Below are 27,178 nucleotides of genomic sequence, written 5' to 3'. Positions count from 1 at the left end.
TAAACACCCCTCACCTCATACCCTCACCCTAAACACCCCTCACCTCATACCCTCACCCTAAACACCCCTCACCTCATACCCTCACCCTAAACATAACCGCAAGCACGTGGTAGCAGCGCGGCCCCAACCTTAACCCATTCAGGCCTGGAAAAAAATGTGTTCTAAATCCTGACAGTTTTCTGAAATACCTATGTTTCTAGGCCTATATCACTCAATATTTCATGTCAAGGACCTCAAAAATTATATGTAATTGGCCACCGACCCCCATCTGAAAGTATGTTGTTCCAGGGACCTCCCCAGAAGCAAAGATTTGAGTTAAAAACGTTTGTTCTGAAAAAATATATTCCAAATTTTAGGCACATTTTCACGATTTTTCATAAATAGCAGACCTACAAGCTCGTATCGCGCCACTCGGTGGCGCGATATGAGCTTGTAGATCTGCTATTTTTAAATAGCTAAAGCATAACATGATGCTGACACCAAAAGGGGTGCCCGGTCAGAATGGGTTAACGCATGTTCGCCAACCCTTAATCCGGTCGTTTCCCCGGGTTTTCGTTTTATCAATGCCAATCGTGCAGCCAGTACTCCCAAACTTAGGTCGATAAGATCGGCTTTGATAAAGTAACCTACTAGGAATTATGGGTTGATTGATACCATTGGAAGCGGGTGATTGATTACCCACTATGGAAGTTACAGTGTAGGAAGTGGAACGGAGAGGGGGGGTTCACTGGTCCACGTTCTTGACCCTCAGCACCACGGGGACAGAGGTGCAGGGGATCATGCCCAGGTCCGTGATGACCAGATCCACGAAGTCCGGTGGCGTCACGTCATAGACCAGGTTCAGCAGGCCGAGGTTGGGCACTTCCTGCCAGTGCTGCAACTGAGTCTTCCCCTTCCGGGTCACGATGAGGTCATCGGGGTCATCTGATAATAAATAAGACATGGTAGCACGACAAAAGCCCAATTCATACTTAACCCATTCTGACCTGAGATCAGATTCACACGAGGTCTCCACTAGGGGTGCAACGGTTCAGTTAGCCCACGGTTCGGTTCATACCTCGGTATGGGGGCCACGGTTTCGGTACAGTAAAATAAAAAAATCACACATTTGTGAAGTGAGTGGTGCAACTCTGTGTGGGGGTTCCCGGGGGACCAGGAACGTGCCCAGGGTGCCGGGCCGGTTCCGAACTGCCGCCCTGTGTCCGAAACGGCTGAGAAATGACAGAGTTCTGTGTGCCGGTCCCTCTACTGTACTGTACTGTAGCCTCCTGGCACACACAAAATCATCATATATACAGTTAATATGTGCGTGTGTTTGTGTGTGTGTTAGGTTGCAGGTACAGGTACAGGTGGTGAAAAACAACCATGCTGCTTTCATGCTCATACCCACACACATAAGTCCAGGGACTGGCTTGCACCAAAAAGGTTTATTTATAGCATTTTCTTTTATTCTTTTTTTAGCATATATTATTTTATTAGGCATTTCTGCCTTTTCATTATTTTAAAGGGGGGAAAAAAACCTTATATTGCTATTTTAATGTGCCTCATCAATATTATGTTCAAGGGAAAAATAATGCACCTATGCGCTCACACGTGGTGCAGACTCACAGCACATGCAGGGAGGAGAGTGGGGGAGAGAGGGGAGGAATTCACAGCAGAGTGCCGTGTCGCACAGAAACATTTACAAAAGTTTACAATAAAGATCTCTGCATGCCATATTATGCTTATATTATTAGAAGAAGGGTTTCTATCTACAGTCATGGATTGGACAGGAGTATTTTGTTGGGACTTTTCAGACGGAATATTCTTCTCCTGCTCCGAAAAAACAACGAGTTGTTTTTGCTCTCTCTCTCCCTTTTCACCACTCAAACAGCGAGTGCAGATGCAGAAGCAGATCTGAACAAACTTAAAAAGATGCGTGCTTAGAAGCCTGTTGATTCGAGGTTACTCCGCTGTGTATGACGATCAATAATTATTCCACAGAGAGGTCTTTTCAAGAAGATGTTTAAAGACGAGGGCTGGATTCTCCTCATCATGCCGTCTCTCTCTCTGTGTGTGTGTGTGTGTCTGTGGGGGGGATAGGGGGTGGGCCGACAGAGTGCTACACTTCTGTGACCGAAAGAGTGCTAGACTTCTTAGTAGGACGGTGTGTGACCGATAGAGTGCTAGACTTCTAAGTAGGCCGGTGTGTGACCGAGAAATACATTCTTCGCAGCTGTAAGAAATTAATTAATGCAAACCGAAATAGCGCGGTTCATTAGAGCGTATTGAACCGTGCATGCCGTACCGAACGGTTTCGGTTTTAAACCGAAAACCGTTGCACCCCTAGTCTCCACTGGGACACACACTGGTCTGATTAAACCCATTCTGACCTGAGATCAGATTAAAAAAATGTCAGTCGTTCTTCGATTTTTCAAAAATAGCAGACCTACAAGCTCGTATCGCGACACTCGGTGGCGCGATATGAGCTTGTAGATCTGCTATTTTTAAATAGCTAAAGCATAACATGATGCTGACACCAAAATGGGTGCCCGGTCAGAATGGGTTAAGTGTAAAAGAAAAAGCTGAACTACAAGCTCGCAACACGATGCGACCAGTGTTGATTTTGTTGACTAAAACTAAACTAAAACTAAAATTGCAGATCTACAAGCTCACAACACGTCGTGAGCTTGTAGATCGGCTATTTTCAGCAAGTGTAAAATCAGTCATTACGACGGCATTTAGGCCCGCCAAAATACATTTTAGTCGACTAAATCAAGTTGAGTCAACCACAATCTTATGATATTTAGTCGACTAAAACTAAACACTAAAACATTTCCAGGTGACAAAAATGTAACTAAAACTAAATGGAAACCATTCAAGAGACTGTGACTAAGACTAAAATAGAAAATTTGCTGCCAAAAACAACACTGGATGCGACGTGTTGTGAGCTTGTAGGTCTGCTGCTTTCAATGTGCGACAGAGCATAACATATGCTTTAAAAGAGACCAATTGTTGATCCACATAACCAGGTCAATATGTAAGTGCAATATAATCATCACAATGCATTGATATCGATTGCTTTGATGAATTCATATGAGATTACTTTAGGAGTCCACTTATCATGCAAAATGCAGTTCAAAGAAACCAAACAAACTACACAGATGCCTGTGGTTTCACTATAAAATAACTGGTGAAGGAGAAGTGCCATTTATTTCCATACCTAGTTCATTGGACACGAAGGAGTCCGTCTGAACCCTCTCGCAGAACTTATAGGTCTCGCAGCACACCAGCACAGGCACGTTGAAGGCCCGCGCCACCAGGGCTATCTGGGACGTCCCCACACGGGACATCACGTAGCCGTTGGCCAGCAAGGCATGGGCACCAAGGAACACCTTGGACACCTGGGAAGGTTTCAGATAACACGTTACCACTCAATACAAGACATGGGCACCAAGGAACACCTTGGACACCTGGGAAGGTTTCACATAGCACGTTACCACTCAATACAAGACATGGGCACCAAGGAACACCTTGGACACCTGGGAAGGTTTCACATAGCACGTTACCACTCAATACAAGGCATGGGCACCAAGGAACACCTGGGAAGGTTTCACATAGCACGTTACCACTCAATACAAGACATGGGCACCAAGGAACACCTTGGACACAAATAATACAAATAACCCATTCTGACCTGAGATCAGATTCCAAAAATGTCTGTTTGAAAATGACAGTTTTCTGAAAAAGCTATGTTTCTATGTCAGTCGTTCTTCGATTTAAAAAAAATAGCAGACCTACAAGCTCTTAGCGCGCCACTCGGTGGCGCGCTATGAGCTTGTAGATCTGCTATTTTTCAATAGATAAAGCATAACATGATGCTAACACCAAAATGGGTTCCCGTACAGAATGGGATAATAGTTTATCACAGCCCTGAAAGGGTTAATGTGATGATAATGTATTGAAATCTCCAGTACCAAAAATGTCAAAGTCAAAGCTGGCACTAATCCTTATTAAGACTAAAGTTACAAAAACTATTTGAATAAATATCTTATTTCAACTGCCAAAGCCGAAGATATACATTATATAGACTGTACAATTCCATGTTCATTTAATTATGTGTGTACAAATGGTTAGATTTGTACACACAGAAGGACACAGTGTATAATAATGTATATATCACTTTTATTCTGCCAATATACAGTATAACGCAAACCCCTTTTTAAGAACACCACCAAGACTGGAAGACTGGAAAATAAATCTATTGAAGGTATCTCTACCAATATTTGGATTTAAATCATGGCATCATCAAGTAAGTACCACAGCCCAAACAAACCTCTACCCAAGTGCCTTTGCGATTTAACCCATTCTGGGCGGGAACCCCTTTTGGTGTTTTTTTTGTTTTTTTTTAAGATATTTTTTTGCGGCTTACGCCTTTATTGATTTTTTAAGGGATAGAAAGTAGGCTGACAGGAAACGGGAGAGAGATGGGGGGATGACATGCAGTAAAGGCCGTGTCGGGTCCGGGAGTCGAACCCGCGGCACACCGCGACTGGATCACCAGTCCGGTGCCCAGACCGTTACGCTACAGCCTGGGCCCCCTTTTGGTGTTTTAAGCATTATGTCATACTTTAGGTATTGAAAAATAGCAGAAAATGTGTCTCAAATCTGGAATGTATATACTTTCAAAACTCAAATCTTTGCTTCTGGGGGGGGGGGGGGGGGGTCCTGGAACTACATATTTTCAGATGGGGGTCCGCAGCCAAATACAGATAATTCTGGGGGTCCTTGACATAAAAACCCACCCACTGACATAGAAACATGGGGTTTTAACCCTGTGAGAACCACTGACATAGAAACATGGGGTTTTAACCCTGTGAGAACCACTGACATAGAAACATGGGGTTTTCAGAAAACTGTCAGGATTCAGAATACATTTGTAGAATCGTCCTCGGGTCTAAATGGGTTAAGAGATTAATTCATGATGGATTTTCTCTTTCGGGTCTCGAGCTGAAAGCTTTGAAGAACCACTGAGTTGGAGATAATGATGTCCAGACGAGACATCCCACCTCTGGTAGGATGTAGGAGATGAGGACGTACCTCTGGTAGGATGTAGGAGATGAGGACGTACCTCTGGTAGGATGTAGGAGATGAGGACGTACCTCTGGTAGGATGTAGGAGATGAGGACGTACCTCTGGTAGGATGTAGGAGATGGCTGAGATGAGGACGTACCTCTGGTAGGATGTAGGAGATGGCTGAGATGAGGACGTACCTCTGGTAGGATGTAGGAGATGAGGACGTACCTCTGGTAGGATGTAGGAGATGAGGACGTACCTCTGGTAGGATGTAGGAGATGGCTGAGATGAGGACGTACCTCTGGTAGGATGTAGGAGATGAGGACGTACCTCTGGTAGGATGTAGGAGATGAGGACGTACCTCTGGTAGGATGTAGGAGATGAGGACGTACCTCTGGTAGGATGTAGGAGATGAGGACGTACCTCTGGTAGGATGTAGGAGATGAGGACGTACCTCTGGTAGGATGTAGGAGACGGCTGAGATGAGGACGTACCTCTGGTAGGATGTAGGAGATGGCTGAGAGGAGGACGTACCTCTGGTAGGATGTAGGAGATGGCTGAGATGAGGACGTACCTCTGGTAGGATGTAGGAGATGGCTGAGAGGAGGACGTACCTCTGGTAGGATGTAGGAGATGGCTGAGATGAGGACGTACCTCTGGTAGGATGTAGGAGATGGCTGAGATGAGGACGTACCTCTGGTAGGATGTAGATGGCTGAGATGAGGACGTACCTCTGGTAGGATGTAGATGGCTGAGATGAGGACGTACCTCTGGTAGGACGTAGGAGATGGCTGAGATGAGGACGTACCTCTGGTAGGATGTAGGAGATGAGGACGTACCTCTGGTAGGATGTAGGAGATGAGGACGTACCTCTGGTAGGATGTAGGAGATGGCTGAGATGAGGACGTACCTCTGGTAGGATGTAGGAGATGAGGACGTACCTCTGGTAGGATGTAGGAGATGAGGACGTACCTCTGGTAGGATGTAGGAGATGGCTGAGATGAGGACGTACCTCTGGTAGGATGTAGGAGATGAGGACGTACCTCTGGTAGGATGTAGGAGATGAGGACGTACCTCTGGTAGGATGTAGGAGATGAGGACGTACCTCTGGTAGGATGTAGGAGATGAGGACGTACCTCTGGTAGGATGTAGGAGATGAGGACGTACCTCTGGTAGGATGTAGGAGACGGCTGAGATGAGGACGTACCTCTGGTAGGATGTAGGAGATGGCTGAGAGGAGGACGTACCTCTGGTAGGATGTAGGAGATGGCTGAGATGAGGACGTACCTCTGGTAGGATGTAGGAGATGGCTGAGAGGAGGACGTACCTCTGGTAGGATGTAGGAGATGGCTGAGATGAGGACGTACCTCTGGTAGGATGTAGGAGATGGCTGAGATGAGGACGTACCTCTGGTAGGATGTAGATGGCTGAGATGAGGACGTACCTCTGGTAGGATGTAGATGGCTGAGATGAGGACGTACCTCTGGTAGGATGTAGATGGCTGAGATGAGGACGTACCTCTGGTAGGACGTAGGAGATGAGGACGTACATCTGGTAGGATGTAGGAGATGAGGACGTACCTCTGGTAGGATGTAGGAGATGAGGACGTACCTCTGGTAGGATGTAGGAGATGGCTGAGATGAGGACGTACCTCTGGTAGGATGTAGGAGATGGCTGAGATGAGGACGTACCTCTGGTAGGATGTAGGAGATGGCTGAGAGGAGGACGTACCTCTGGTAGGACGTAGGAGATGGCTGAGATGAGGACGTACCTCTGGTAGGATGTAGGAGATGGCTGAGATGAGGACGTACCTCTGGTAGGATGTAGGAGATGGCCGAGATGAGGACGTACCTCTGGTAGGACGTAGGAGATGGCTGAGATGAGGACGTACCTCTGGTAGGACGTAGGAGATGGCTGAGATGAGGACGTAGGTGCAGCTGATGCCTCTCTGGACCAGGCGCCTCAGGGCCTCCCTGCCCTCCAGCCGCGGCCTGCTGTCCACCACGATCACGCGGAACTTCCGGCTCTTGTCAAAGGCCTCGCACAAGATATGGTTCACCAGTGATGAGCTGAGGAGAGGAGAGGAGAGGAGGGTTACGTTAGGAGAGAGAGAGTGAGGGAGAATAGGGGTTAGGGAGGAGAGGAGGGTTACGTTAGGAGAGAGAGAGAGTGAGGGAGAATAGGGGTTAGGGAGGAGAGGAGAGGAGGGTTACGTTAGGAGAGAGAGAGAGAGTGAGGGAGAATAGGGGTTAGGGAGGAGAGGAGGGTTACGTTAGGAGAGAGAGAGAGTGAGGGAGGATAGGGGTTAGGGAGGAGAGGAGGGTTACGTTAGGAGAGAGAGAGAGTGAGGGAGAATAGGGGTTAGGGAGGAAAGGAGGGTTACGTTAGGAGAGAGAGAGAGAGTGAGGGAGAATAGGGGTTAGGGAGGAGAGGAGGGTTACGTTAGGAGAGAGAGAGTGAGGGAGAATAGGGGTTAGGGAGGAGAGGAGGGTTACGTTAGGAGAGAGAGAGAGTGAGGGAGAATAGGGGTTAGGGAGGAGAGGAGAGGAGGGTTACGTTAGGAGAGAGAGAGTGAGGGAGAATAGGGGTTAGGGAGGAGAGGAGGGTTACGTTAGGAGAGAGAGAGAGTGAGGGAGAATAGGGGTTAGGGAGGAGAGGAGAGGAGGGTTACGTTAGGAGAGAGAGAGTGAGGGAGAATAGGGGTTAGGGAGGAGAGGAGGGTTACGTTAGGAGAGAGAGAGAGTGAGGGAGAATAGGGGTTAGGGAGGAGAGGAGAGGAGGGTTACGTTAGGAGAGAGAGAGAGAGTGAGGGAGAATAGGGGTTAGGGAGGAGAGGAGGGTTACGTTAGGAGAGAGAGAGAGTGAGGGAGGATAGGGGTTAGGGAGGAGAGGAGGGTTACGTTAGGAGAGAGAGAGAGTGAGGGAGAATAGGGGTTAGGGAGGAGAGGAGGGTTACGTTAGGAGAGAGAGAGAGAGAGGGAGAATAGGGGTTAGGGAGGAGAGGAGGGTTACGTTAGGAGAGAGAGAGAGTGAGGGAGAATAGGGGTTAGGGAGGAAAGGAGGGTTACGTTAGGAGAGAGAGAGAGAGTGAGGGAGAATAGGGGTTAGGGAGGAGAGGAGGGTTACGTTAGGAGAGAGAGAGTGAGGGAGAATAGGGGTTAGGGAGGAGAGGAGGGTTACGTTAGGAGAGAGAGAGAGTGAGGGAGAATAGGGGTTAGGGAGGAGAGGAGAGGAGGGTTACGTTAGGAGAGAGAGAGTGAGGGAGAATAGGGGTTAGGGAGGAGAGGAGGGTTACGTTAGGAGAGAGAGAGAGTGAGGGAGAATAGGGGTTAGGGAGGAGAGGAGGGTTACGTTAGGAGAGAGAGAGAGAGAGGGAGAATAGGGGTTAGGGAGGAGAGGAGAGGAGGGTTACGTTAGGAGAGAGAGAGTGAGGGAGAATAGGGGTTAGGGAGGAGAGGAGGGTTACGTTAGGAGAGAGAGAGAGTGAGGGAGGATAGGGGTTAGGGAGGAGAGGAGGGTTACGTTAGGAGAGAGAGAGAGAGAGAGGGAGAATAGGGGTTAGGGAGGAGAGGAGGGTTACGTTAGGAGAGAGAGAGAGAGTGAGGGAGAATAGGGGTTAGGGAGGAGAGGAGAGGAGGGTTACGTTAGGAGAGAGAGAGAGTGAGGGAGAATAGGGGTTAGGGAGGAGAGGAGGGTTACGTTAGGAGAGAGAGAGAGAGAGAGAGAGAGAGAATGGGGGTTAGGAAGGAGAGGAGAGGAGGGTTACGTTAGGAGAGAGAGAGAGTGAGGGAGAATAGGGGTTAGGGAGGAGAGGAGAGGAGGGTTACGTTAGGAGAGAGAGAGAGTGAGGGAGAATAGGGGTTAGGGAGGAGAGGAGGGTTACGTTAGGAGAGAGAGAGAGTGAGGGAGAATAGGGGTTAGGGAGGAGAGGATGGTTACGTTAGGAGAGAGAGAGAGTGAGGGAGAATAGGGGTTAGGGAGGAGAGGAGGGTTACGTTAGGAGAGAGAGAGAGTGAGGGAGAATAGGGGTTAGGGAGGAGAGGAGAGGAGGGTTACGTTAGGAGAGAGAGAGAGTGAGGGAGAATAGGGGTTAGGGAGGAGAGGAGGGTTACGTTAGGAGAGAGAGAGAGTGAGGGAGAATAGGGGTTAGGGAGGAAAGGAGGGTTACGTTAGGAGAGAGAGAGAGAGAGTGAGGGAGAATAGGGGTTAGGGAGGAGAGGAGAGGAGGGTTACGTTAGGAGAGAGAGAGAGTGAGGGAGAATAGGGGTTAGGGAGGAGAGGAGGGTTACGTTAGGAGAGAGAGAGTGTGAGGGAGAATAGGGGTTAGGGAGGAGAGGAGAGGAGGGTTACGTTAGGAGAGAGAGAGAGTGAGGGAGAATAGGGGTTAGGGAGGAGAGGAGGGTTACGTTAGGAGAGAGAGAGAGAGTGAGGGAGAATAGGGGTTAGGGAGGAGAGGAGAGGAGGGTTACGTTAGGAGAGAGAGAGAGTGAGGGAGAATAGGGGTTAGGGAGGAAAGGAGAGGATGGTTACGTTAGGAGAGAGAGAGAGTGAGGGAGAATAGGGGTTAGGGAGGAGAGGAGGGTTACGTTAGGAGAGAGAGAGAGAGTGAGGGAGAATAGGGGTTAGGGAGGAGAGGAGAGGAGGGTTACGTTAGGAGAGAGAGAGAGAGTGAGGGAGAATAGGGGTTAGGGAGGAGAGGAGGGTTACGTTAGGAGAGAGAGAGAGTGAGGGAGAATAGGGGTTAGGGAGGAGAGGAGGGTTACGTTAGGAGAGAGAGAGAGTGAGGGAGAATAGGGGTTAGGGAGGAAAGGATGGTTACATTAGGAGAGAGAGAGAGAGTGAGGGAGAATAGGGGTTAGGGAGGAGAGGAGGGTTACATTAGGAGAGAGAGAGAGAGTGAGGGAGAATAGGGGTTAGGGAGGAGAGGAGGGTTACGTTAGGAGAGAGAGAGAGTGAGGGAGAATAGGGGTTAGGGAGGAGAGGAGGGTTACGTTAGGGGAGAGAGAGAGTGAGGGAGAATAGGGGTTAGGGAGGAGAGGAGGGTTACGTTAGGGGAGAGAGAGAGTGAGGGAGAATAGGGGTTAGGGAGGAAAGGAGGGTTACGTTAGGAGAGAGAGAGAGAGTGAGGGAGAATAGGGGTTAGGGAGGAAAGGATGGTTACGTTAGGAGAGAGAGAGAGAGTGAGGGAGAATAGGGGTTAGGGAGGAGAGGAGGGTTACGTTAGGAGAGAGAGAGAGAGAGAGAGGGAGAATAGGGGTTAGGGAGGAGAGGAGGGTTACGTTAGGAGAGAGAGAGAGAGTGAGGGAGAATAGGGGTTAGGGAGGAAAGGATGGTTACGTTAGGAGAGAGAGAGAGAGTGAGGGAGAATAGGGGTTAGGGAGGAGAGGAGGGTTACGTTAGGAGAGAGAGAGAGAGAGGGAGAATAGGGGTTAGGGAGGAGAGGAGGGTTACGTTAGGAGAGAGAGAGAGAGAGGGAGAATAGGGGTTAGGGAGGAGAGGATGGTTACGTTAGGAGAGAGAGAGAGAGTGAGGGAGAATAGGGGTTAGGGAGGAGAGGAGGGTTACGTTAGGAGAGAGAGAGAGAGAGGGAGAATAGGGGTTAGGGAGGAGAGGAGGGTTACGTTAGGAGAGAGAGAGAGAGTGAGGGAGAATAGGGGTTAGGGAGGAAAGGATGGTTACGTTAGGAGAGAGAGAGAGAGTGAGGGAGAATAGGGGTTAGGGAGGAGAGGATGGTTACGTTAGGAGAGAGAGAGAGTGAGGGAGAATAGGGGTTAGGGAGGAGAGGAGGGTTACGTTAGGAGAGAGAGAGAGTGAGGGAGAATAGGGGTTAGGGAGGAGAGGAGAGGAGGGTTACGTTAGGAGAGAGAGAGTGAGGGAGAATAGGGGTTAGGGAGGAGAGGAGGGTTACGTTAGGAGAGAGAGAGAGTGAGGGAGAATAGGGGTTAGGGAGGAGAGGAGGGTTACGTTAGGAGAGAGAGAGAGTGAGGGAGAATAGGGGTTAGGGAGGAGAGGAGGGTTACGTTAGGAGAGAGAGAGAGTGAGGGAGAATAGGGGTTAGGGAGGAGAGGAGGGTTACGTTAGGAGAGAGAGAGAGTGAGGGAGAATAGGGGTTAGGGAGGAGAGGAGGGTTACGTTAGGAGAGAGAGAGTGAGGGAGAATAGGGGTTAGGGAGGAAAGGATGGTTACATTAGGAGAGAGAGAGAGTGAGGGAGAATAGGGGTTAGGGAGGAGAGGAGGGTTACGTTAGGAGAGAGAGAGAGTGAGGGAGAATAGGGGTTAGGGAGGAGAGGAGGGTTACGTTAGGAGAGAGAAAGAGAGTGAGGGAGAATAGGGGTTAGGGAGGAGAGGAGAGGAGGGTTACGTTAGGAGAGAGAGAGAGTGAGGGAGAATAGGGGTTAGGGAGGAGAGGAGAGGAGGGTTACATTAGGAGAGAGAGAGTGAGGGAGAATAGGGGTTAGGGAGGAGAGGAGAGGAGGGTTACGTTAGGAGAGAGAGAGTGAGGGAGAATAGGGGTTAGGGAGGAGAGGAGGGTTACGTTAGGAGAGAGAGAGAGAGAGAGAGAGAATAGGGGTTAGGGAGGAGAGGAGAGGAGGGTTACGTTAGGAGAGAGAGAGTGAGGGAGAATAGGGGTTAGGGAGGAGAGGAGGGTTACGTTAGGAGAGAGAGAGTGAGGGAGAATAGGGGTTAGGGAGGAGAGGAGGGTTACGTTAGGAGAGAGAGAGAGTGAGGGAGAATAGGGGTTAGGGAGGAGAGGAGAGGAGGGTTACGTTAGGAGAGAGAGAGAGAGAGAGGGAGAATAGGGGTTAGGGAGGAGAGGAGGGTTACGTTAGGAGAGAGAGAGTGTGAGGGAGAATAGGGGTTAGGGAGGAGAGGAGGGTTACATTAGGAGAGAGAGAGAGAGGGAGAATAGGGGTTAGGGAGGAGAGGAGAGGATGGTTACGTTAGGAGAGAGAGAGAGTGAGGGAGAATAGGGGTTAGGGAGGAGAGGAGGGTTACGTTAGGAGAGAGAGAGAGTGAGGGAGAATAGGGGTTAGGGAGGAAAGGATGGTTACATTAGGAGAGAGAGAGAGTGAGGGAGAATAGGGGTTAGGGAGGAGAGGAGGGTTACGTTAGGAGAGAGAGAGAGTGAGGGAGAATAGGGGTTAGGGAGGAGAGGAGAGGAGGGTTACGTTAGGAGAGAGAGAGAGGGAGAATAGGGGTTAGGGAGGAGAGGAGGGTTACATTAGGAGAGAGAGAGTGAGGGAGAATAGGGGTTAGGGAGGAGAGGAGGGTTACGTTAGGAGAGAGAGAGTGAGGGAGAATAGGGGTTAGGGAGGAGAGGAGGGTTACGTTAGGAGAGAGAGAGTGAGGGAGAATAGGGGTTAGGGAGGAAAGGATGGTTACATTAGGAGAGAGAGAGTGAGGGAGGATAGGGGTTAGGGAGGAGAGGAGGGTTACGTTAGGAGAGAGAGAGAGTGAGGGAGAATAGGGGTTAGGGAGGAGAGGAGGGTTACGTTAGGAGAGAGAAAGAGAGTGAGGGAGAATAGGGGTTAGGGAGGAGAGGAGAGGAGGGTTACGTTAGGAGAGAGAGAGAGTGAGGGAGAATAGGGGTTAGGGAGGAGAGGAGGGTTACATTAGGAGAGAGAGAGTGAGGGAGAATAGGGGTTAGGGAGGAGAGGAGAGGAGGGTTACGTTAGGAGAGAGAGAGAGTGAGGGAGAATAGGGGTTAGGGAGGAGAGGAGGGTTACGTTAGGAGAGAGAGAGTGAGGGAGAATAGGGGTTAGGGAGGAAAGGAGAGGAGGGTTACGTTAGGAGAGAGAGAGTGAGGGAGAATAGGGGTTAGGGAGGAGAGGAGGGTTACGTTAGGAGAGAGAGAGTGAGGGAGAATAGGGGTTAGGGAGGAGAGGAGGGTTACGTTAGGAGAGAGAGAGAGTGAGGGAGAATAGGGGTTAGGAAGGAGAGGATGGTTACGTTAGGAGAGAGAGAGAGTGAGGGAGAATAGGGGTTAGGAAGGAGAGGAGGGTTACGTTAGGAGAGAGAGTGAGTGAGGGAGAATAGGGGTTAGGAAGGAGAGGAGGGTTACGTTAGGAGAGAGAGTGAGTGAGGGAGAATAGGGGTTAGGGAGGAGAGGAGAGGAGGGTTACGTTAGGAGAGAGAGAGAGTGAGGGAGAATAGGGGTTAGGGAGGAGAGGATGGTTACGTTAGGAGAGAGAGAGAGTGAGGGAGAATAGGGGTTAGGGAGGAGAGGAGAGGAGGGTTACGTTAGGAGAGAGAGAGAGTGAGGGAGAATAGGGGTTAGGGAGGAGAGGAGGGTTACGTTAGGAGAGAGAGAGAGAGAGGGAGAATAGGGGTTAGGGAGGAGAGGAGGGTTACGTTAGGAGAGAGAGAGAGTGAGGGAGAATAGGGGTTAGGGAGGAAAGGAGGGTTACGTTAGGAGAGAGAGAGAGTGAGGGAGAATAGGGGTTAGGGAGGAGAGGAGGGTTACGTTAGGAGAGAGAGAGTGTGTGAGGGAGAATAGGGGTTAGGGAGGAGAGGAGGGTTACGTTAGGAGAGAGAGAGAGTGAGGGAGAATAGGGGTTAGGGAGGAGAGGAGAGGAGGGTTACGTTAGGAGAGAGAGAGAGTGAGGGAGAATAGGGGTTAGGGAGGAGAGGAGAGGAGGGTTACGTTAGGAGAGAGAGAGTGAGGGAGAATAGGGGTTAGGGAGGAGAGGATGGTTACGTTAGGAGAGAGAGAGAGTGAGGGAGAATAGGGGTTAGGGAGGAGAGGAGGGTTACGTTAGGAGAGAGAGAGAGTGAGGGAGAATAGGGGTTAGGGAGGAGAGGAGAGGAGGGTTACGTCAGGAGAGAGAGAGAGTGAGGGAGAATAGGGGTTAGGGAGGAGAGGAGAGGAGGGTTACGTTAGGAGAGAGAGAGAGTGAGGGAGAATAGGGGTTAGGGAGGAGAGGAGGGTTACGTTAGGAGAGAGAGAGAGTGAGGGAGAATAGGGGTTAGGGAGGAGAGGAGGGTTACGTTAGGAGAGAGAGAGAGTGAGGGAGAATAGGGGTTAGGGAGGAGAGGAGGGTTACGTTAGGAGAGAGAGAGAGTGAGGGAGAATAGGGGTTAGGGAGGAGAGGAGGGTTACGTTAGGAGAGAGAGAGAGTGAGGGAGAATAGGGGTTAGGGAGGAAAGCGGGAAAGGAAAAATGGCAAGCCAAAAGAGTGTAATGATAACAGTGAAGCCAGGTGTGTTACACACTGTAAACCCTGAGTTAATGTGAATCGTGAGGTTCTGGGTTCAATCCTGGGCACCACCAACTCGCCGTATGAGTGGGTCTCGAGTAGGGATGCCGTCGATTGATCGATTTTCCGATTAATCATCAGAGACTCCGAAATCGCACAGAGTGGAGAATATAAGTATAAATCAAGTTGAGCAAAGCCACTCTTCTCTGCCCCTCTCTCTAACAGACACAGCTAACGCTTACAGGTGTAGAGTAGAGTGTAGACTAGTGAACTGAACATGTTCTGTTTATATCAAGTACTTCATACCAGCCCCTTATGAAACTACTTCTCCCCAAATCCAAATGGATTTCATTTTCCATCCTGAATGGCAGTAACTATAGCATACAATGAGAACTGAGAAGATCTCCACAAAGGTTTACTCAGCAAAACTGATTATAAAACTGTAACCATCAAAGCATGCACTCAACATATAATGGTTATGTGACCATGGCATGTGCATAATATAAAATCTTAAAAGTTTGATCTAATATAGATTTTTTTTTTAAAGGGGGGGTTCAATTAATTGATTATTAATCGGCAGAGCTGTCGATTATTCGATTTGGCTGAGGGTCACTTTCTGGCATCCCTAGTCTCGAGCGAAACTGTTTGGGAACCACTGCTTTAAGAAATGCACACGATGGCAAAGGTCGCAAAAGACAGTACTGCTCACTCAGTAAAGTAAAGGCGTTAACGATAGCTAAAGACAGTACTGCTCACTCAGTAAAGTAAAGGCGTTAACGATAGCTAAAGACAGTACTGCTCACTCAGTAAAGTAAAGGCGTTAACGATAGCTAAAGACAGTACTGCTCACTCAGTAAAGTAAAGGCGTTAACGATAGCTAAAGACAGTACTGCTCACTCAGTAAAGTAAAGCCGTTAACGATAGCTAAAGACAGTACTGCTCACTCAGTAAAGTAAAGGCGTTAATGATAGCTAAAGACAGTACTGCTCAGTAAAGTAAAGGCGTTAATGATAGCTAAAGACAGTACTGCTCACTCAGTAAAGTAAAGGCGTTAACGATAGCTAAAGACAGTACTGCTCACTCAGTAAAGTAAAGGCGTTAACGATAGCTAAAGACAGTACTGCTCACTCAGTAAAGTAAAGGCGTTAACGATAGCTAAAGACAGTACTGCTCACTCAGTAAAGTAAAGGCGTTAATGATAGCTAAAGACAGTACTGCTCACTCAGTAAAGTAAAGGCGTTAACGATAGCTAAAGACAGTACTGCTCACTCAGTAAAGTAAAGGCGTTAACGATAGCTAAAGACAGTACTGCTCACTCAGTAAAGTAAAGGCGTTAACGATAGCTAAAGACAGTACTGCTCACTCAGTAAAGTAAAGGCGTTAATGATAGCTAAAGACAGTACTGCTCACTCAGTAAAGTAAAGCCGTTAACGATAGCTAAAGACAGTACTGCTCACTCAGTAAAGTAAAGGCGTTAATGATAGCTAAAGACAGTACTGCTCACTCAGTAAAGTAAAGGCGTTAACGATAGCTAAAGACAGTACTGCTCACTCAGTAAAGTAAAGGCGTTAACGATAGCTAAAGACAGTACTGCTCACTCAGTAAAGTAAAGGCGTTAACGATAGCTAAAGACAGTACTGCTCACTCAGTAAAGTAAAGGCGTTAACGATAGCTAAAGACAGTACTGCTCACTCAGTAAAGTAAAGGCGTTAACGATAGCTAAAGACAGTACTGCTCACTCAGTAAAGTAAAGGCGTTAACGATAGCTAAAGACAGTACTGCTCACTCAGTAAAGTAAAGGCGTTAACGATAGCTAAAGACAGTACTGCTCACTCAGTAAAGTAAAGGCGTTAACGATAGCTAAAGACAGTACTGCTCACTCAGTAAAGTAAAGGCGTTAACGATAGCTAAAGACAGTACTGCTCACTCAGTAAAGTAAAGGCGTTAACGATAGCTAAAACACACACACAAACATTTTTCAAACCATTGTTTGTTACTTACCATCCATACACTAGAATTACGTCTCCATCGCTGATCTTTTCGATGGCGTACTTGGAGATAGCTTTAGCTGCAAGAATGATCTTCTCATTAATGTAGCAGTCTATACATGTCTGCAGTTTGCTCTTAGCCTAAAACGGAGTGAGAGAAGATGAGATGAAACAACGGAACAGAAGCCCATACAGTGAAAAGTTGAGAGCATTAAGTCGAGCCTTTAAGTAACATGATCGATGCATTTAGCGATTAAAATGTCTATGAGCTGTGAGATTGATGTGACAGATGAGGTGTGAGATGAGGTGTGAGATGAGGTGTGAGATGAGGTGTGAGATTGATGTGACAGATGAGCGCTGCATTCCAACGGAGAAAACATTACCTCTTCTTCTTTGCAATTACTAGGAATATTGGAGATCTCTTTTTTGATGTACTTGATGGCATTACCCATGCTGGCCGACAGGGGGCGACATTGATTCAGAAAACTGCAGGGATATTAAAGAAAGGGGTGTTCTTTTAGCAGGCAAGCACAGCAGGAGAGATGGTTAAATGATTACCTGCATAAAGTGCATATTGCAAAGCAGAACGCGCTGTGAGGAATTTGTGACTGAGGTTGGTATCGCTGTTTTGCCCTTTCTAGCAATAGGCTGTGTTTATGACTGGTCACTAGAGATAACAGAGGTGTTTTTCCACTTCTTGGAAGTTGGCTCGTGTTTCTTCCAAAACGACCACTGTTTTTCACTGACCAACCACAGTAGCCAAACTGGTTCTGCTAGTAGCCACAGTATCCTCGGAGGCACAGAACAGCCGAAAGAAGTTCTGATCCCGCCCAACCCAACCTCCGAATGACGTCAAATATATATTGCAGCTCTGTAGCCAGCCGAACTGAACAAATGTAATCTGCTCTGATGTACATTTGTACACTCTCTCTGTGAAAAGTGATGTGGGGGTCGTTGAAATAAAAAGAGAACCACTGCATTAAGTTATATGTACACATTCTGGACTTGTCCTAAAATTCAGAAATACTGGCAATGGCAAGATATCCACTCCTTTTTATTGCTGGGAAATATCCCTGAAGAGTTTCTAAAATACATGATAAATATTGAATCAAGATCCTCTTAGCAAGAAGTAAGACAGCGATCACACGACGCTGGTGCCAACAGGACTCACCAACGAAAGAACAATGGATGGAAATTACTGAGGAACTGTATGTTATGGAAAAACTAACATTCAAACTTAGACTACAAGAGGATACGTTCTATAAAAAGTGGGAAAAGTGGGATCTCTTCTCTCATTTTTGTCTTCCATCTTTTGTTCCTTTTTTTTTCGTATCGTCTTTTCTTTTCTTTTTTTCAATAAAAATTAAGTGAAATATATATATATTATGTACACATTTTTGTACCTGATGTAGGGTTTCAGCTTGTTAACTAGATCTGTACCTGATGTAGGGTTTCAGCTTGTTAACTAGATCTATACCTGATGTAGGGTTTCAGCTTGTTAACTAGATCTGTACCTGATGTAGGGTTTCAGCTTGTTAACTAGATCTGTACCTGATGTAGGGTTTCAGCTTGTTAACTAGATCTATACCTGATGTAGGGTTTCAGCTTGTTAACTAGATCTGTACCTGATGTAGGGTTTCAGCTTGTTAACTAGATCTATACCTGATGTAGGGTTTCAGCTTGTTAACCAGATCTATACCTGATGTAGGGTTTCAGCTTGTTAACCAGATCTGTACCTGATGTAGGGTTTCAGCTTGTTAACTAGATCTGTACCTGATGTAGGGTTTCAGCTTGTTAACTAGATCTGTACCTGATGTAGGGTTTCAGCTTGTTAACCAGATCTGTACCTGATGTAGGGTTTCAGCTTGTTAACTAGATCTGTACCTGATGTAGGGTTTCAGCTTAACTAGATCTGTACCTGATGTAGGGTTTCAGCTTGTTAACCAGATCTGTACCTGATGTAGGGTTTCAGCTTGTTAACCAGATCTGTACCTGATGTAGGGTTTCAGCTTGTTAACCAGATCTGTACCTGATGTAGGGTTTCAGCTTAACTAGATCTGTACCTGATGTAGGGTTTCAGCTTGTTAACTAGATCTGTACCTGATGTAGGGTTTCAGCTTAACTAGATCTGTACCTGATGTAGGGTTTCAGCTTGTTAACTAGATCTGTACCTGATGTAGGGTTTCAGCTTGTTAACTAGATCTGTACCTGATGTAGGGTTTCAGCTTAACTAGATCTGTACCTGATGTAGGGTTTCAGCTTGTTAACCAGATCTGTACCTGATGTAGGGTTTCAGCTTGTTAACCAGATCTGTACCTGATGTAGGGTTTCAGCTTAACTAGATCTGTACCTGATGTAGGGTTTCAGCTTGTTAACCAGATCTGTACCTGATGTAGGGTTTCAGCTTGTTAACCAGATCTGTACCTGATGTAGGGTTTCAGCTTAACTAGATCTGTACCTGATGTAGGGTTTCAGCTTGTTAACTAGATCTGTACCTGATGTAGGGTTTCAGCTTGTTAACTAGATCTGTACCTGATGTAGGGTTTCAGCTTAACTAGATCTGTACCTGATGTAGGGTTTCAGCTTGTTAACTAGATCTGTACCTGATGTAGGGTTTCAGCTTGTTAACTAGATCTGTACCTGATGTAGGGTTTCAGCTTGTTAACTAGATCTGTACCTGATGTAGGGTTTCAGCTTAACTAGATCTGTACCTGATGTAGGGTTTCAGCTTGTTAACCAGATCTGTACCTGATGTAGGGTTTCAGCTTGTTAACCAGATCTGTACCTGATGTAGGGTTTCAGCTTGTTAACTAGATCTGTACCTGATGTAGGGTTTCAGCTTAACTAGATCTGTACCTGATGTAGGGTTTCAGCTTAACTAGATCTGTACCTGATGTAGGGTTTCAGCTTGTTAACGAGATCTGTACCTGATGTAGGGTTTCAGCTTGTTAACTAGATCTGTACCTGATGTAGGGTTTCAGCTTGTTAACTAGATCTGTACCTGATGTAGGGTTTCAGCTTGTTAACTAGATCTGTACCTGATGTCGGGTTTCAGCTTGTTAACTAGATCTGTACCTGATGTAGGGTTTCAGCTTGTTAACGAGATCTGTACCTGATGTAGGGTTTCAGCTTGTTAACTAGATCTGTACCTGATGTAGGGTTTCAGCTTAACTAGATCTGTACCTGATGTAGGGTTTCAGCTTGTTAACTAGATCTGTACCTGATGTAGGGTTTCAGCTTAACTAGATCTGTACCTGATGTAGGGTTTCAGCTTGTTAACGAGATCTGTACCTGATGTAGGGTTTCAGCTTAACTAGATCTGTACCTGATGTAGGGTTTCAGCTTGTTAACTAGATCTGTACCTGATGTAGGGTTTCAGCTTAACTAGATCTGTACCTGATGTAGGGTTTCAGCTTGTTAACTAGATCTGTACCTGATGTAGGGTTTCAGCTTGTTAACGAGATCTCGAGACAGCTCCTCACTAGGAGGAGTAGTGTAGTCCCGTATGACCTGGAGAGACACAGAAGCAGTTATAGATCATTTTCGTCACAATCTGCCCTGAAAGCACTTCAAGTCAATACAGATAACACCTCGGAGACATGCGCAGCACTCTATTATGCATATATATATTTTTTTTAATGTAATTTCCCCATGTTTGCTTGAGATTGGTAACAAAGAAACAATGTTGTTTATTTTTTGTTGGCACATTGAAAAGTTTGACTTCTTATTTTTCAACCAGCGATAATAATTATAACCTTGCGAAATAGATTGTAATGTGACCAGCTGTGATATTTATTTGTATTTCCCAAAGTGGCACATCCAAAATATCTAAATCAATCTCTGGGAAACATACAGTATCAACTAATTTAATATACAGTATGTTAGTTGTATGATTGCAGCACTTGTAGACGTGTACCAATCCTATTTTATACTTCCATACAAAGTTGTGTGGCAAAAATAATAGCCAATCTCTTAAATCAACGCGTTGTAATCATCATGTAACTGTAGATCTGCTGTTTCTGCATCACACTACCTGTTTGAAGGCGTTCAGCAAGGCTACAGAGCGAGCGTTCGACCCGGCCACGATCCCCTGGGAATACTGCAGACCCAGCCTCACAATGGCAGGATGAATCACTGTGGAGGGAATGCTGCCACAGACCAAACCAATCAGAGACAGAGGTTTAAAGATATGGGTTTGATTTTCACATATATTTTATTTACTACTTGACTGACTGTACTAACTACTTAATCACTGGTTAAAATGCAAAACAGGTAAGGCATTTTATTTTGCAGACCCCTTACATTACAATTCTCCAAACAAATTTTGGTAATTCTAATGTACTATATCAGTGATTCTCAATCTGTGGTACCACCAATGGTACTAAGGACCGTCTCTGGTGGTACGAGAAATCTTCCTGAACATGACAAAGGTGGGGGGGGGCTTTGTGCAGAGTACTGCCGACGATGCGTTCACGGATCACAACAAACTAAACGGTGGCAACGCAGTGGCTTAAAATGGAACTATAGAAGTGTAAGGAGAATATTTTGACCAGCCGCAGCAGCTGCACGTAAAAAACTGGTAAGGTACCAGCACAAATTAGTGCCGTTCATTCAAATCTCCCTCCTGTGTGAATAGGATGGGATAGGTTAGGTGTACGTACGCTACTGCATTTGTTTGACGTATTTTAACGAGAGCCAAATATTTTCTGAGGTGGTACTTGGTGAATCCAAGGACCCTCTGGGTTCCTTCCTTGAGGGGGTTCCAAATGGCCACTTACAGCTCTGTATGAGAGCATACAAATGGTTTCATTTGCACAATCTCAAGAGTTATGATTGTCCTTGAAATTAAAAGTTTGAGAACCACTGCTATACAGATTGCATGCGATATATAAATGAAGGCAGATTACCTGAGTTGCTGTGTGAGAGGCGCATTGCGACTGTACTGGTGGAGGTGTGAGAATAGGCTGACTTTGTAGCCGTAGTCTGATCGTAGTGGGATCTGAAATGAAGAACGGCATACACCAATGTTACCAACGGGCTATGCTAGTCATACACCAATGTTACCAACGGGCTATGCTAGTCATACACCAATGTTACCAACGGGCTATGCTAGTCATACACCAATGTTACCAACGGGCTATGCTAGTCATACACCAATGTTACCAACGGGCTATGCTAGTCATACACCAATGTTACCAACGGGCTATGCTAGTCATACACCAATCATATTACCAACGGGCTATGCTAGTCATACACCAATCATATTACCAACGGGCTATGCTAGTCATACACCAATGTTACCAACGGGCTATGCTAGTCATACACCAATGTTACCAACGGGCTATGCTAGTCATACACCAATGTTACCAACGGGCTATGCTAGTCATACACCAATGTTAACAACGGGCTATGCTAGTCATACACCAATGTTACCAACGGGCTATGCTAGTCATACACCAATGTTACCAACGGGCTATGCTAGTCATACACCAATGTTACCAACGGGCTATGCTAGTCATACACCAATGTTACCAACGGGCTATGCTAGTCATACACCAATCATATTACCAACGGGCTATGCTAGTCATACACCAATGTTACCAACGGGCTATGCTAGTCATACACCAATGTTACCAACGGGCTATGCTAGTCATACACCAATGTTACCAACGGGCTATGCTAGTCATACACCAATGTTACCAACGAGCTATGCTAGTCATTAAAGCCCAAAAAGATTAGCGAGCATGAGTTTAGCAAATCATCCCGGTCAGGTGAAATCCTTGTCCAGAAACCGTTACTTGTAGGAGAAAGAACTTGTGTTCCAATGCACCCAATGTAGTTATTATTATTTTGTTACAAGCTCCTGTCAATACTTTTGTTTAATATAGAAAACCGCTGAAAAAAAAACACGTAAAACCCAGAGAGACAAGTCATTGGAGAACCAATGCAGTATTTTGACTTTTGATAAAGTTAATCTGGATTATGTATTCCCGAGAGGCCCTTACGTTTGTGTCCAATTGCATGTCACAATGACACCCAGAAGCATCTTCAATTTAAACAACAGCAGCAAATATTCCTGATACATTAGCAGTAGTGTAGAATTCAAACGAAACCATTCACAGCAAACAGCCCTGTGCTCTCCGTTAGCACAGAGATCACACAAAACAGGAGACACAACTCATATTATAGGTAAACAATAACATGTTCAACTCCTTGAAAATACCCGCTTTCCTGTTTCAGGTAATGACAGAGAAGTGATCATGAGAAAACACAACAACAACAGCAACCAAAACAATAAAAGGCACACGTTCGTTCCACGGGCCACAAGTTCCACGACTTAATGCCCGATACCTTTTTAGCAGCGCTTTGCCCTGGTGTCTGAAAGAAATGGTTGGCACAGTCACATGCAGTGAGGAATGAAGTGGCTATTGTTACTGTACTTCGAATGAAATGTGAAATGTTTGATGCCGCGAAATGATAACGTCAAACAGGTCGTTTCATGTTACTGGGCATACAGTACATTCCATAAGATCAACATTTTGCGGAGAAATAAACAAGGCATCTTTAAAACACAGACACACACACACACACACACACACACACACACACACACACTATAGTCTATTATTGAATTGATCTCCTCACATCACGACAATGGCATTTAAAACCATTTTCCCTTTAAACTCTGGGACTGCAAAGCACAAAATAACGAAACGTCGTTTAAAAAATTAAACCCATCTATTTAATAATTAGTCACATTCAACCAGGACCAGGTAAAGGAGTTGTTCCAAGGATTAAACAAATAATAAAGGAGCTGACCTGTTGCCTTTCCAACTTCTTGGCAAGCTTCTTCAAAACTTCTGGGTTGTCCACTTGGACATGCTCGGGCAGCCTCTTTACTACTGCAAAGATATGATAGTTAAAGTAGACCCCTGTTAATACAAACACCTCTTTACTACTGCAAATACATGATAGTTAAAGTAGAACCCTGTTAATATCTCTTTACTAATGCAAATACATGATAGTTAAAATAGAACCCTGTTAATATCTCTTTACTACTGCAAATACATGATAGTTAAAGTAGAACCCTGTTAATATCTCTTTACTACTGCAAATACATGATAGTTAAAGTAGAACCCTGTTAATATCTCTTTACTACTGCAAATACATGATAGTTAAAGTAGAACCCTGTTAATATCTCTTTTACTACTGCAAATACATGATAGTTAAAGTAGAACCCTGTTAATATCTCTTTACTACTGCAAATACATGATAGTTAAAGTAGAACCCTGTTAATATCTCTTTACTACTGCAAATACATGATAGTTAAAGTAGAACCCTGTTAATATCTCTTTACTACTGCAAATACATGATAGTTAAAGTAGAACCCTGTTAATATCTCTTTACTACTGCAAATACATTATAGTTAAAGTAGAACCCTGTTAATATCTCTTTACTACTGCAAAGATATGATAGTTAAAGTAGACCCCCGTTAATATCTCTTTACTACTGCAAATACATGATAGTTAAAGCAGAACCCTGTTAATATCTCTTTACTACTGCAAATACATGATAGTTAAAGTAGAACCCTGTTAATATCTCTTTACTACTGCAAATACATTATAGTTAAAGTAGAACCCTGTTAATATCTCTTTACTACTGCAAATACATGATAGTTAAAGCAGAACCCTGTTAATATCTCTTTACTACTGCAAATACATTATAGTTAAAGTAGAACCCTGTTAATATCTCTTTACTACTGCAAATACATGATAGTTAAAGTAGAACCCTGTTAATATCTCTTTACTACTGCAAATACATGATAGTTAAAGTAGAACCCTGTTAATATCTCTTTACTACTGCAAATACATGATAGTTAAAGTAGACCCCTGTTAATATCTCTTTACTACTGCAAATACATGATAGTTAAAGTAGAACCCTGTTAATATCTCTTTACTACTGCAAATACATGATAGTTAAAGTAGACCCCTGTTAATATAAACACCAAGGGAATTAAGGTTGTCAAATTAATGAAATATTAAGTTAGACACATATGATGTAAATTCTCCATTCCTTGTCAATGGCATTTAATGTTTGTGTTAGGACAGAATCTACACTATGGAGGGGCTAGCGCCCATCAAAAAATACATAGAAATGATTAATCAATGCAAAGCATGCGTTTCTGCAGAATATATTAGCCAAACAAGAACAGTGAGATATACATTTTGCAGATAATACTGTAGGTCTGACGTCCAAAGTTCTCCAGTGGAAGAAGTCCCACAGAATAATGTCTCCCTGAATGTCAAATATCCCATAGTTAGGCAGTCTAATGTCTCATTGACTGTGTAATATCCCATAGTTAGGCAGTCTAATGTCTCATTGACTGTGTAATATCCCATAGTTAGGCAGTCTAATGTCTCATTGACTGTGTAATATCCCATAGTTAGGCAGTCTAATGTCTCATTCATTGACTGTGTAATATCCCATAGTTAGGCAGTCTAATGTCTCATTCATTCATGGTTTATTTTTTATTTACATTCCAGTACCTGACTGCTCATTGGGCGGGGCCTTGGGTTTGCCTGTGGGGCCCGGTGGACCTGTGGTCTTGCTCTGTTTGGACTCTTTGGAGGCCCTCTCGGCGTCTTGCCGAGCCCTCCTCTCAGCCTTCAGCTCCGCTTTACTCTTCGCAGGCTTGTCAGCCGAGGCGGGTCCTTCTGAGACTGGGACGGGAACCGACGCAGGTGAAGGGCCTGCTGAGGGGGCTGGTGGAGGGGAAGGAACACACAGAAGGTTGCATGGTTTAGATCAGGGGTGGTGCAACTTTGACCATGGCGAGCCAGCGAGGGCCACTACATTTCCACACTCACTCCAGAGGGGGCCACAGTGCATATTACTGTCGTAGCAACAAAAAAAAGCCGATCTACAAGCTCAAAACTGAACTTGTAGATCGGCTATTTTTGCTATATTTGAATTGAAAACCCGAATATTTATTTTTGCTCATTTTTAATTGGAATCCTGAAAAGTAACCTTTTTTCATGAATTTCAAATGCATTTAGTTTATAGTTACGTTGACTTTATGAACTGTTAATATAACTACATTGGACACAAAAAGACAATAACATTGTAATACTAGTCATTTAATGCTAGTCATGAAGTAATTTTTTGGAATTGTAAACAGCTGAAATCAATACTATATCAGTATTCTGCTATTAACATGTGGGCCGCATTAACCCATTCTGACCGGGCACCCATTTTGGTGTTAGCATCATGTTATGCTTTAGCTATTGAAAATAGCAGATCTACAAGCTCTACAAGCTCTACAAGCTCATAGCGCGCCACCGAGTGGCGCGATACGAGCTTGTAGATCTGCTATTTTTGAAAAATCGAAGAACGACTGACATTTTTAGAATCTGATCTCAGGTCAGAATGGGTTAATCAGACCAGTGTGTGTCTAGTGGAAACCTCGTATGAATCTGATCTCAGGTCAGAATGGGTTAAGAAAACTGATTTAGAAGGCATTTGTAGAATGGTCCTCAGGTCTAAATGGGTTAAATGATGGATAGAAAGAGAGAATGCAGAGAGGTGAACCTTTCTGTGATGGAGGCTGTGCGTCCGGTAGAGACGCCGGTGCAGACGTGGCGACAACAACAGGCTTCTTTTCTTTCTCACTTTCCGCTGAAGACTTCTCATCCTTTTTCTCTTTGCCTTTCTTCTGTTTTTTCTCTTTCCTCAGCCGTTGCTTCTCCTCTTTGGTCAATTCCTTTCCTTCGCTCTGTCGGGAAAGAAAAGGACTTTCGTTTATTTCGTTTTGTATAGTATATTCGCTGCTTTGCATTTCATAAACGAATCCCAAACATCGGGGTGACATTTTGAATGTTATACTTGTTGAAACAACACCAAGATAGTACTAACCTTTATGTTCGCAGTGTCTTTATTTTCAGGTCCATCTGGAACACATTTGTCATTTTTGTGTGTGATTACAACAGCCAAGTACATAGCACGTTACATCACATATTACTAGTCTAGTTTCTAATAGTAGTCTGAAAACCCACCCTTTAATGCGCCTAGCACTTACCCTACCCCCTTAGATAGCACTCTATGCAGACTTATAGCATGTTATGTAGACAGCACTAGAATTGCATTGTATGTAGTCATAGCAGTTTATAGTATATATGTATACTAGTTTCATTATATAGATATTCCACTGTTAGGTTCTTAGCTTTTACGCATAATGTTTCATGATAACCACTTAGTTTTTGATGTATTGTATTGCCATGCTTTTTGTTCTTGCTTAATGTAAATTGCTCTGGATTAAGAGTGTCTGCTAAATGCCTAAATTGTAAATTGTTACCGTGGCTAAAAAAAAGCCTTGTGTTTCACAGGCCAAGCAGCTGTGAATGACAGTTATCCATTCATTCCAGCTTCGACATTAACATTAACATGACTTCCTAATCCAGTTCACTCATTACACCAACACAACCCAAAGGCATAGAGAAGACTGTCTGTCTACACATCCACAGATGGAGGGGTGAGCTAAACATGCACTAGTCTTCCAAATGATATTGTTTTGGATAGAAGTGAACGGATGATGCAATGACGTTCAATAACATGAAGGCAGCACCGCTCACACACACACACACACACACACACACACACACAGTCACACACTGGTGGTCCAACCGTTACATGCGATGCTAGCATTAGCTGCCCGCACAGCCTCCACTATAGTCCCTATAGTAGCTAAATGTAAAAGATAAAGTATCCCAGAAGCCCTAAGCTGTTAGTAGTGGACGTTCTGGCTGCCACATAATATCCTCAAGGGAATGTAAATCGCCGCGTCGTTAGGTTGTTATTCTCTGGTAAACTCACCTGTGCCTCCTCCACTGTCAGCCATGTTTACTCCACTCTGCTGCTACGGCTCCACTCCGCTCACTTCCC

The 27,178-nt window shown here is 45.2% G+C and overlaps 1 protein-coding gene across 1 annotated transcript; it reads right to left on the bottom strand.

The window, feature by feature from the left end:
• Window positions 1–92: 92 nt before the first annotated feature.
• Window positions 93–27,178, bottom strand: eif2b4 (eukaryotic translation initiation factor 2B, subunit 4 delta). The gene is made up of 13 exons (XM_083791026.1): window positions 27,110–27,178; window positions 26,153–26,187; window positions 25,829–26,012; window positions 24,787–25,002; window positions 23,060–23,142; window positions 21,148–21,239; window positions 20,274–20,388; window positions 19,674–19,750; window positions 16,624–16,726; window positions 16,254–16,381; window positions 6,947–7,124; window positions 3,203–3,383; window positions 93–924 (listed from the first exon to the last, which is right to left on the bottom strand). Exons 1-13 carry the CDS (start codon window positions 27,132–27,134, stop codon window positions 725–727), a joined length of 1,617 nt encoding a protein of 538 aa, XP_083647152.1. The 5' UTR covers window positions 27,135–27,178; the 3' UTR covers window positions 93–724.

The sequence above is a fragment of the Protomyctophum parallelum genome, assembly GCF_964188405.1.
Source record: "Protomyctophum parallelum genome assembly, chromosome: 19".
In the NCBI taxonomy this organism is placed as follows: Eukaryota; Metazoa; Chordata; class Actinopteri; order Myctophiformes; family Myctophidae; genus Protomyctophum; species Protomyctophum parallelum.
Note: the sequence above shows the minus strand (reverse complement) of the source record. Positions and strands in the feature narration are given on the sequence as shown.